Raw genomic sequence first — 12,991 nt, 5'->3', positions numbered from 1 at the left:
ATCAGTGAGGAACAATGGTTTGAATGAATCAGGAGAGATTGTATCTGCAACTTCACGAGCAGGACAAGAAACCCTGGTGATTCTCCAACATCTGAATTTGTGTTTATTTTTATATTATTTCCAGCGTTGTTACATTTATTTTTAAAATGTAATATTAATGAACTATACGAGCTAGATAAAAAATAAAAAAGTGAACATGTAGTATGGGGGTAGGTTAACATTTGGAGAAAGTTTGAACTGCATAAGACAAATAGTTTTCATAATATTTTGGAAAGAAGTTCACCATGTTGTTATATAGGGATAGATGATCTCAGCTCAAAACGTTAGACACGGCCTTAAGGTCCTGCAAAGCAAGTGATCGTACACGCAAGCGAGAAGAAACATTCAGCCGGTGGAAGGTTAGTGTCGGTTCTCAGTAACACGTTGCATATGCGCAGAAGTTAACTTTGCCTGTTGCAATGGAAACAGAAGCCTTTAAAACAGGTACATAAAGCTTTATTTAAGAAATAAATATCCATGTTATAAGTTTCAGTAAGTCAAAAATAAGGCACAGCGGTAATATATGTTAATGAAAGGAAGCAAAGATTGGTACTATGAGAGAGTATACCATCTGTATGCATGTTCAGGTTGACATATATTGCTTGTTACAGTGACAACTCGTGCCAGCATTTGTTGATCAACGCACTTAGGAATAAATCAAGAGTGATTGTAGGGAAATTTCGACATGTAGTTCCTTTGTCATAAGGAAATTCATCGGACAAACGGACTACCGTCTGGTTCATCTTAGTGTACTCATCATAGGTTTAGGTTACATAACAAACACGCTTTCTCAGCTTCTGGGTCATTTAGTCCGGAATAAGCCTAATGTTAAAGTACAGTTGGCTTTAGATGAGTAGGGATGCGCACAAGACGAGTCGAGACACGGCTCTTCCAATAGAGAAATATACATTTTTCGAGTCAAGGCATCACTTTTACAGCACATTTTCGAGACGAGACAGCCACAAATCTTGTCTCGTGTGCAACTCTATAGATGAGCACTGTACACGTGTCAAAGCTCCTAATATATTAAAGAAAGCCTCTAATGCTGGTATAGAAATGTTGTCACCCATTACACAATACTCAAAATTGTCAATCCTTAATATATTCTCACGCAGTTTGAAAAGCAATTTCAACTTATATTCGTACTTAGTTCGTAAAAGCCCAGGCAAAATGTGAAAGAAGACTATGAGAAAGTGTTTCATTTGGAAGAAATCAGCCTCTGTTGGTTCTTCGCATATGAATTCCGAAAATGATTGTGTTCCATTATGATTTTCGATTATTGGTTACTATGGGTAGCAAACACTGAAAGCACTTTGTTAGAGAACAGATGTAAAACAAAGTTCGTTTTTAACGAGCTTACATTGTTTCAGTGTTCCTCTTGTATTTCAACTGAGGTTGTTGTGAATCGTAAAAAAGAGTTTGCAAACAAGCCATATGTAGATAGTAGCGACCTTAGATGTAGTATTTCATTTTGTTTTATGTTTCTTGTACTCCAAAGATGTGAAGAATTTCATTGTTTATGTAGTGTCGACATCTCCCATAGTAGGTGTCGATTTCTCCCGCAACATTTCCAAAACCTACTAATCCACAGCAGTCCGTTTATGTGTCCTTGCATTTTGAAATACTACATTTGAAAGGAAGGTTTGGTGTTTCCTCGTTAGGACAAGGGTTACTCTCAAGCATTATCGCTTTTGCGGAATAATATTATTATAATGTTCAGAGTAGTATCAACTTCTTTCATAACGTGTCAAAATGTCATTAAATGGCCCTATATTTCACATTCTCTCAGAATTACCATAAGAGACGTGTGCGCAAACCCTTCATGTCCAAGTGCCAATTATTTTAGCATATAATACATCTTTATTATTTAGCACATAGAATAACTTCACGTCTGCAAAAGAAACAACGAAGAGTGAAATTATCTTTTCGTTTCAACTGACGGATACTATCATTCAAAATATTTTGTCATTGCATTCATCAGGCTGAATATAATCATTAATGAAAAAAAAAATATAAAACATCGTACGGAGAAGGGGAGTAGGTTAACATATTGGGGGTGGATTCGACTAAATTTTGTTACTCCCAACCATTTACTTGAATGTTATTTTAAAAGCAAACTTTTCACCAGAAGAGCCTATAAATTTTAACCTGTTTCGAAAATCCAGGGAGGAGCAATTGCCCCCTCTGTGGGCACCCATGCTTCTGATGCTGATTAAATCTAAATTCAGCAGCCCAACTTGGGGGCGGGTGAGTGGCAAATACATAAAACTATTAAAATAATTCACATTAGTGTTGAATCCATAGCTTTCAGGGTCGCTGAGATGAACGGTGACACTTCCAATGCCGTGCCCCTCAACATGGAGAAGGGGGAGAGGGATATATATATGATCGAAAATGGCCAATATTAGTTTCTAGTCCATAGTTTTTGCGGTCATTAAGATAAACGGTGACCCTTCCAATGGCGTTTAGTCCAGATTCAGTCCCGCAACTTGGAGGCAGGTTAGGAGGAGACATACGAAAACTGATCGAAAATAACAAATATTAGTGTCGAACACAAATACAGCACTTTTCACGGATACCAAACACACGAGATACGGAGCTGTGCATTTAAATTTTCATTTGAACCCAGCAAAGAGGGTAATCGATGCTAGTAATCGCAAAATCATGACAGTGTTTTCTGACAGACACCGATCCTCGAACCTATGTAATGAGAACCTCTATGCAATAGAAATGAAATGAAATCTTCGAGCTTAACGTCACACAATTATGTCCGTTAAGGTAAGGGAAACAATGATTAAAGCAAGTGAATGATCGAATCGGTGGAATGAGAATGTAGGAGGGAACAGAAGTGCCCCGGAGAAACACACGGACAAGGTTACCCACCACAAACTTACTTGGCCGGGGATCAAACCAGGAACCCCGCGTACCATAGGTAAGCGCTCTATCATTGAGACACCATACCACCCTCCTATTTGCAACAGACAGCGTAGTATTATTTGTAAGGTTGCGCCAATGTCTGCACGTGCTACGGAAGTCGTTCCTTCGATTTTTTGGGGTTGTTTCCCGTTTCTTGGTATCGTAAATTTTGCCGTATAAGTTACTGTTTACGTCGTTGAGAAAATATTTTCACAAATGGAAATTGGGCAAGTTTTTTTCTTTTTTTTTTGTTCAGAAAGAGAAATATTTCATGCTTGAAGAGGATCGCTGTTAAAACTAAAACAACAGGATCAGTAATCAACGGTCAAAACTAGGAACAGAAATTTAGTCTTCAACATTAGCTAGTTTAGAGAATCGATTCCGGTAATTGTGAAAAAACGAAATGAAATGAAAAATTTGAGTTTTACGTCCCGCAGTTATGCCAGGTAGGCGAAAAAAGACGGTAATGATGAAATAATGACCCCGAGAAAAATGCACGAACGCGGTATTTGTCCACCACAAAGTACAATTGGTGCAAACTGGGATGGAACCAGGGACAAGCGTCAAAGGTGAACGCTCAATTACGAGCCACTGCGGTCCTCTGGTAATTAGGATTGATTTCCGGTACTTATGACAATTCTGATATATAATAATTTGTATGCTAAAGGACATATACAACGAAAAATAAAGAAATGTGTAAGACTCAGTAAATAACTTCTGAAAAATACTGTCAAAAATAACTTAACGTCTTACCTATTAATGTCCAATTCGCATGAGTTCCTTTCATTATTGTATTGTATTGTTTTATTTGTCAGCGTCTCACATGACGTCGTTTGCACATTACTTTCTTCTATCTTAAACTCGTTGTCAAATATATTAAAATATCTCACACTGTCGTTCGTCGAATAATCTGACTTCATTCGAGATACTTCCCTGCTGGAAGTCGAAGCACAAACTATGCCATCATAAGAACTATTATGTTCAGTTTTCACTACTGGTAATATCGTTTCTTTGTCTCCAATCGATCCTAACTCATTTTCTTTTCGTGGCTCTTCTTTGATATAAACAGGTTCCACATCACACAGCAATGGAGGTTCAATGGAACATTCCTTACTTCCCATCCTCAAGTCATCAGTCATCATCCTAATAACGAAAATAATATTTTATAATTTGGCACACATTGAATGAGGGAAAGCATTCTTTAATATATTATAAATAAAATTTAAGTGGTTCTTTTACGGTGTGTTGAATGTTCTTTCGCAGCATTGTTTTCACAGTTTCCGTATTAGAACCTGACGGAAAAGAAAAAAGAATATTTGAAATGTACGACATTACTTCTCTCAAAATTCCATAAGAAAAGGAAAAGGGAATATATCTAACCAACCATGAAATATTTATTATTCATAAACACAACATATAATAGAAAGGAAATTGCAAGAAAAACATTATTTAGATGTCTCCTCTGCTTCAAAACATGAAAATATATAAAAGAACAACGTATGTTCGTGTAGTTGAAACTAAGTTTATTTGCTAAGTCCACAAGGATCTGGTGTAAAGTTTCACAGATTTAGTTCCTTATTGGTATTATATGTAACACTAAACATAGACGATTTTATTAAATAATAAGGTATTTTCCCCATCAGACTAATAAACACTAGGGAGAAAACTATATTTTACCAATAATTGAACCAGTGGCGGCCGGTTGATTGTGGTTTCGGGTATTGCAGTACAAACAATCGGAGACAAAAATGAAATGAAATCGTTGAGTTTTACGTCCCACGTTATGCCGGTGAAGCTAAAAGAGACGGTGATGATGAGTAATGAATGAAATGGTGGAATGAAGAAAGTGGGAGGAAACGGGAGAACCCCGAGGAAACCCACACACACGGTGTTTTTCCAACACAAAGATCACTTGGCGGGGCGATCGGAGACAGAAAATATAAAGTGGACTCATTGACTAATTAGCTTAATTTAGAGGCAAATGCTATGTGTCATGTGAAATTCAATAAAATTCTGCTTTTAAAAAATAAAAAATGCAGAACATATCTGATTAATCACTTGGGACATTTAATTCAATCAGTGTCAATTCTTTTGAATGTGGAAAGAACTTTAAAATAAAAGAAAATTTAAAATAAATTGAAGAACTGTTTCTAGTGCATACAACATTACTGCCATAAAATATCCTGTAAGTTCAAACTGGATTTTTTCGAACACTCTCCTGAATTGCCCTTTGCTTGTTTTGTCTAACCGTTAATTGCAAGTTTTTCTTCAGTTGAAAGCTGAGTAATTTTTTTGTAAGTTATTTACAGAAGTCATGATATACAATTCATTCAGAATTTGTAGGTTATTTACAGAATTAAAGCACATAGAATAAAATTAAATCTAATAATTAAAAACCAAAACAGCTGATACAAAATAGGTACTGGTATATGCATTCCGAATGTCACATATTCATACATCAGCACATACATGTGCGTAAAAGAAAAAACTACATTCCAAATCATCCGTTTTGATTGTTACGCAATGCATGATGAAGACAATATACTTCCACGTGAGACGAAACAATGCTTATCAAAGTCATACGTTCTGGAAAGCAGATCTTGAAACCCGCCAGATGTAGGATCAGCATGTGACAGAAGCCAAAAGCAAAGAACGTCTAAACAACCAGCATTGCCAGTTCTACACTCAGAAATGCTATTGGGAGGTGTCCAAAGTATTTGAGGGAAGTCCAATACGTCTACATAATATGGGACCTGTCTTATACTGCACCCGAAAAGATAATGAGTAATTCTTAATTACTGTCACCTATAGTTTTAGAAAAAATGATACAACGATTATTTTTATAAGAAAAGAAAGAGTACATGATGAAGCGTAAAATAAAATATTTAGCCTACAGCAATCGTTTATCTGTTAAACAAGTATAGTTTTTTAGAAAAGTCTACAAATTGTTAGTAAATTTCGAAATTTTTGAGAGGTCCCGACTCGGTGGACCCCCTCGTGGCTACGCCCCTGAGCATTGCTAACTAGTCCCAAATTCAATTTGGCGATCACCATCATACAGTTTTATGTGGAAATTATCAAGAGTATAAAATACACTTATTTTATAATAGAAATATGTATATACCAAAATACTATCCACAGGGGTAGCGAATTTTCATACTGACTTATTAATATTTGAATCACAAATTACTGTAGAAGAAGCCTTCTTTATCAATATAAGCTAAGAATTAACTTGTAAATGCGGGTCTCCTTTCATTTGTTTTCTACTCTACTAGATATTTTCTTTGTTATTTTCTAATTCTGCAATTACTTTTTTTAATTGTCATTATATTGATTTGCTTCTATATTGAAAAATTAGAAACTATATTTTTGTGTTCTTTACTACTATTGATATTTTTTTTCTTGCAATACTTTGGTCGTTGCGCAACGCTGCAACACTAACATTAGCTGCCACTGAATTGAACTTTGCGTTTTTACGCAGAAAATCCTATCATTGTCTGAGATACAAAATGAACAATCTTAACTTATGATTATAATCTGTAATAACTAAAATTGTAAGCTTTCTTCCGGAAAATCCACAATACAGGTAAGCAACATTCAATTAGTATAACTTAGAAGAAATGGATTGACTTGGCATATTTAAAAAATAGCATGATACAACCTGAAAGTGTATAATTAGTTCAATATATTATGATATATATTTTCCGATTTCCAACCCACAGCAGAGGAAATTATATTTCCACAAATTTTGCACGTATCTCAGTTTCACGTCGAAAATTATGAATTCAAATTAAAGTGTATGAAGCAGAACTTTAAGTTGATAATATCGAAATTGATGTATATTTCCTTCTCGAATTGCAGATATATTCTGTGCGTAAATGATGAATTTTTTACTGCTGGTCATATTCATGTTTTTCAGAAGTATAAAGCATATACTGAAATATCTTCATTGATCTAAACCAGCGTTTCCCAACCGGGTGCCTCGAGGAAATCGAAACAAAATTATTAATTCTATAGCAACCAAATTGCAAGACAAAGGGAAAAAAATGTATATTTTTGTATTTCATATTACTATGAATTTCTACCATGGAAAAATTACTGTAATTGTAATATATTATTATACATCTATTACTGTGTAGCAGACAGTATTTCGGCTCTTACACATTTTCACGGTTAGCTGCTATGTTATGCTTTAATTGAGAGTCATACTAACACCGAGAAATGGAAAAACTTGTACGGTACGCGTCAAGTGAACGTTCGTAGAACACTCATTCGCACATGAATGACAGAAAAACACTTTGTTCAACAGCTGTGTTTTGACTTCGACGCATCGCAAGCTGTGTGATTGGAATAATATGCACCGGTTTTGGTTAGAACAGCAAGGTTAAAAATACAAGATATTTGTTTGCTCGTTCGTTATTTAGTGATCTTAGTTCTTAGTGAAAGATTGGATAGTTTTCGAAAAAGAAAGCGCATTTTTAAAAATCTGAGTCCTATATTTCATTGCATTTGTTTTCTATTTTAAAATTAGAATAAAAAAGTAAGCATAATGAATTGGCATAGGGGAAAACCAATGATCGAGCTTTCATCTCTGTGAGGAGATCAGTAATCACAGAAAAAAAAATACCATGGTATTTTATATTTGCAAATAATAATAATATATATGAGTGTGCCGCGAGACTTCAAGTTACACCCGTAGTGTGCCGCAAGTTGGAAAAGGTTGGGAAACGCTGATCTAAACCAATGGACTCTTTGCTTGAAATACTTTTTTTTAGCTAACGTAGTGAAGAGCAACAAACAAACCATACTAAAATATAAAAAAAAACACACCTTACCCCAAACTATCATTCCGGAAAATCACAAATAACTATAAGTTATCTTAAGAACTCTATAAAATGAGCTTTCGAATTAGTCCTTACATACCTTCACTCTGCTGGGAAAGAAAACTACCCTATTTTATACAATATTACGCACAAGTAAAATTAACAAACTTTAATTTTCGGCATAATGACACAATCTATTGTGACTTAAGTTCAATGTGATGATCAATAAGTAAATAATAAAATTATTCCACGTACATAAAGATTACCTTACCGACTAAATATTTTAATATGTTTCCTAAAAGACATCCAATAATAATAATAATAATAATAGTATACTATAATAAAACTAACATGATGCTAAACTCATCGAAATCCAAACATCTGAAGGAGCTTGCTCACTTGGAAAAAAGTGGAAATGTATATAACTATTGAGTGTTGTCTTGTGTACGAAAAATTAAATGGGATCTTAAAGTTTTTGGTCCCACTGTTATGCCGGTTAGGCTAAAGGAGGCGGTGATTATGAGAAATGAATGAAATGGTGGAATGAAGAAAGTGGAAGGAAACGGGAGAACCCTGAGAAAATCCACAAGCACGGTGTTTTTCCACCACAAAGTCCACACGGCACGAGCTGAGATCGAACCAAGTCTTGTGTACGAGTATTGAAAGTTTGAAAATAAATAAGTTTTAATAAAGAAATTAATAAAAAGATACAATACGAGAAACATGGTTGATAACAGGATTGATTAGGTAACAATCACAGGGTTCCCGCAGAAAAGTGAAAACCGATTTCCCAAACATAAATTCTTGAATATAAATGGGAAGATATGGGGTAAGATATATTATACACTTTTCAATGGCCTCTTCCATTCCCATACCCGTCCAACACACTCCTTTATTTGTCATTTACATATTTGTTATGTACAATGTGAATACTTGTTGTTTACACAAAATTTATCATGTAAGTATATAATAATACAGAGAAACCTCCCTTAATGGACACATAATATGAACAGATATTTTTGTCCCGGCAAAAATATATCTTCTCTTACTGAACAAAATCCTCCCTTTTACGGACACTCTCAGATACGGACGCTGAAAGTCCTTTTTTTTACCCACGTTGCAATAACATCTTCATAACGGACAATACTTATTCTCGGTTCTGCGACACATTACAGTAGCGAGAAGTCTTTTCCCAACAAGTGTATCTATCATCAGTCCAGACCTGGTGAACCATCAAACACAACAGGTTCAAGCTACACTGGAAATTCTTTTTTTGTTTATGCCTGCAATAAACTGATATCTGGTGGAAATTCTAGAAAAACTTCAATAATAATAATAATACTCAAGCAGGGTCAGTCGTATAACTAAGAATTCTATGAGAAAGAGCTTCCCTAACCGAACAAATTTGGTCCCTTTTGCCACACACACACACATATATGTTTCTTCCACAACCGTACTGAGAATTCTCAGAGGATACTTGCTAATGAGTTTTGTGTACTACCCTTATAGAGGAAAATGGTAAATAAAAGGAGTTCGGTAAATAAAGGAGTTCGGCCGGTTGCAGTACACGAATATAATAACACATCCCTCAGCAATAATATTATTTAAGAGAAATGAATTTCTTCTCCATCCCTCTCAGTAATTCAAATACTTACTAAATAGAGTATTTTGATATTGAATTTTACGTATTTACCCTCATACATAATGTATTTACTGTATATTACTGCATTCAATCACCGTTGTGAGAAATTAAATTTCTGTAACCTCTCTGCAACAGACAAGTATTCATGTCCAATTGCTGTCCGTTATTCAAAGCTCTCACTGTATATGTATGATACAGTACCACATACCTTGACATTGCAAATTAGACATTTTTGTTTGAAAACATAATAAAAAGCACTATAACATGCAGTCAGGAATATATAACCAAATCTCTCTGAGACCTATTACTATCAGTCCTAAAATGAAATGAAATCTAAGTTTTACTTTCCACAGCTATGCTGTTTAGGCTAAAGGAGACGGTGATGATGATGACATTAATGAAATGGTGGAATGAAGAAAGTGGGAGAAAACTGAAGAACCTCAAGGAAACCCACACACACAGTGTTTGTCTACCACTAAGTTAACTTGGCGCAAGCAGATCAAACCAAGGAACCCATTAACCAAAGGTGAACGATTTCCTACAAAGTCACCGTGGCAACTATCAGTTCCAATATTGCCAACTCTGAGACAGGTTAATCCCACATTTATATTTTTTAAACAATCTTCTTTTGCTTTCCATGCTTGAATTTGATCTACTAGAGCATCTTGTTCCTGTTTGTAACATAAATCTATTTGTTTCTTCTTTGCTTTCAATTTCTTAACTTCAGCTCTTAGTTTTCTTTCTCACCTTTGATTTTACCTTCCTCTGCACTTTTGATTCGTTTCTGTTTAATGTATTCATCATAGTGTCTCCAAGCTGAACAAACTGAGAGAATTCCTCGATCAAAAAAAAAAAAAAAAAAAAAAAAGACTACAACTCCATTATATATAATAGCATTAAGCAGCCGCCTCCGTGCTACCAGAGAATCTTCAATTTGGTTTTGAACAATAAGTGTTTTATTGACTAAGAACCTGCCTTCCACTAATGAAGCTAAACATTTTCCCAACATTCCACAAATCAGAGTATTCTTGTTTCATGGTCATTACCTTTGCAAAGAAGTCATCTAATCTGCTGCTGCCCAACTTCTCTTCGTATTCTCTAAAGTCATAAGCCTCCTGAATTTCAGTACATAAAGGTAATAAATTGGCACTTTGCTTTCTCAACTACAGAATCAGATATTCTGTTATGCCCATGAAGAGTTTTGGGATGCGTTTCATCCTAGTCTGAACAAGTTCTGGATTGTTTCTTTGTAGCCTGGGATCAAAAGCTGACAAAGCACGTAGCAGTTTGGACCTCAGAGAGCTCCTTTCCACAATCTTCTTGATTGTGCCCAGCAAAAATTTTCGACAGTTAAGCCTGAAAACTACTTTATCTTTATCTGATGCTTTCAGTTCTTTCAGTAGTTTTTGACTTAAAATCGATGTGGACGAAGATGGCAAGTCACAATTCGATTTCTTCTTTTACATGATCAATTATCCATAGTGACGAAACTTTTTCGTTACAATTTTGATATTTTGGTGCATTATCACAATTTTCCATTTATTTTTCTAAATGTAATACAAGTTTTTTTTTTTTAATGTTGTACTTGTAAACGGTATGTTTTTGGTACTAAGATTTATATGTAGTACAAAAATTAGGATTTACCTTGAGTAGGTTCACATTCTACCTAACCAGCATAATGTGGGACGTAAAACTTAAAGATTTCATCTCATTTTCTTGAAAACCACAACGAATATGTGAGTTCTTCAATTTACTTCGGTAAGCATTTCGCAAGTTAAACACTAATTAATATGTGTAACATTCAACAACAAAATATATTGATTATATGCATTAAAAAAGGAGGAATAGAAACACATTATTGAAAAGGTCTGACTTAAAAAATACTCAAGGAAATTTTTACGTTTATCATATCTCTTGATTTTTCGTTTCAGTGATTTGATTGTTTTGATTCTGATTTTGAGAACGTATCTGCTCTACTAAAATCCTTTCTGTTGCCGAATCTTTCTACTGTGCATCCCAGGCGGTACCTGTCTAACGGATTGGAGTTACTTTTTAAATAATGAAGTTTATGAACATACATGTTTGTTAATAATGGTTAATTGTTATAGATTTTGTTTCAGTGTCGATTTATTACATCTCCACACAGCTTCCACTGTATGCGGAAAGTATATAAGTTATAATGTACAGTCTGATGTTATCGTGTTGAAGTGAACTATATGTCCTATAATAGGAAATGTTAACCGTACTTAAAGCAATCATCCGTTAGGAAGAAAAGCTTCATCAGCAAACCTGGAAAATGAAAAAAATAAATAAAAAATATTTCAACCAACCACGATTATGCCCTAAGGGAAACGATCATTAAGGAAGTGAATGTTGATAGATGAGAATTTGGGAAGAAACGAGAGTACCCCAAGAAGACCAACAGAGACGATATTGCCAAACTTACGTCTAGCTAGCAAAAAACCCGGAACACCCGAAAAAAAGGCGATCTGTTACTGACAAGCGATCATCCACTCGAAGTAAGGCGTACTCGGAAGCGTTCGGCTATTCTCGTCTAGAGAGGAAGAGAGAGCAGAAACAGAGAAGTTTAATCTGACGAGCCGTGTTATCGTGAATTCAGCAGTACGAAATATTACGATGGAATGTAGCAAAATGGCTTACTTTTGTTGCCTTTAGACAGTTCGTTTACGATTATATCAGGATTGACGTCTAGGTATTCCCATTCCACAATGAAAAACTCTCGATAGTTACTTGGTTCATCTTGCATTATTTCCATTTGAGATTTTACTCTTATGGGAACATTAATATGTTTACACATGTTCAATTTAATACTCGAATCCGGATAATTACAGAAGAAATGAATGCACACATTATAGTCACTGCACTTAAGTTTACAATTGCAGTATTGATCTAAACTTCGCACTTCATAAATGCCGGTTCCACTTTGGGATAGTATTTTCCATATCCCTTCTTCGTAAATAACATTCTCCAAAGGCAATTCCAATGAATGATTTTGTCTTTGGTGTATTACAGACAGCTTCCATGTTGCCTTCCATTTGTACATCGATACTAATCTTTCAAATATTTTATCCCTGAGAAACCACATGATTGTGAGAATAGTGATACCAAGTCGCTTTGGTTTCTTGTCCTTGAAATACAAAAGCTTTATAATTCCGTGCATTCTTTCCAAGTGGATGTTCGTACTTAGGCCTGCATGGAGTCGATAATAAAAGGCCCACCCATGGAATTTGTGTTCTTTTTCGAAATACTCTCCAAATGATTTTGTATATGAATCTGAAATAAATTAATTCATATCTTCTTCCAACATTTTAGCAAATGCTGGTTCATCTATTTCTTCCATTAGATTACTTAGAATTTTGTACACTATTATTTGTTTATCTTGTCCTCGGATTTTTGAAAGACTTTTTCTCCAGGCTCGATTCACGAAATGAAATAAATGAAATTCTGGGAAAAGTATTGTCTTAATCTAAGCATGGTAGTAGGTAGGAGCCATATCCAACATTTATATAAGAGTTTGAATAGAATTACATAAAAGACTCCCGAATCACAC

At 34.9% G+C, this 12,991-nt stretch overlaps 1 protein-coding gene across 2 annotated transcripts in view; it reads right to left on the bottom strand.

Annotated features, from left to right (window-relative positions):
- LOC145691040 (uncharacterized) overlaps positions 1–12,991 on the bottom strand; it is an 84,474-nt gene that overhangs the window by 13,007 nt on the left and 58,476 nt on the right. For both annotated transcript variants that reach the window (XM_081766638.1, XM_081766639.1), the window contains exon 2: positions 3,709–4,098. In XM_081766638.1, the coding sequence (XP_081622764.1) occupies positions 3,709–4,098 (390 nt within the window). The remainder of the gene's footprint in view (positions 1–3,708; positions 4,099–12,991) is intronic.

This window comes from Thermobia domestica, chromosome 7 (assembly GCF_964235325.1).
Source record: "Thermobia domestica chromosome 7, izTheDome1.hap1.1, whole genome shotgun sequence".
NCBI classification, from domain to species: Eukaryota; Metazoa; Arthropoda; class Insecta; order Zygentoma; family Lepismatidae; genus Thermobia; species Thermobia domestica.
The sequence above is the reverse complement of the archived record's forward strand: the minus strand, read 5'-3'. Positions and strand labels throughout refer to the sequence as shown.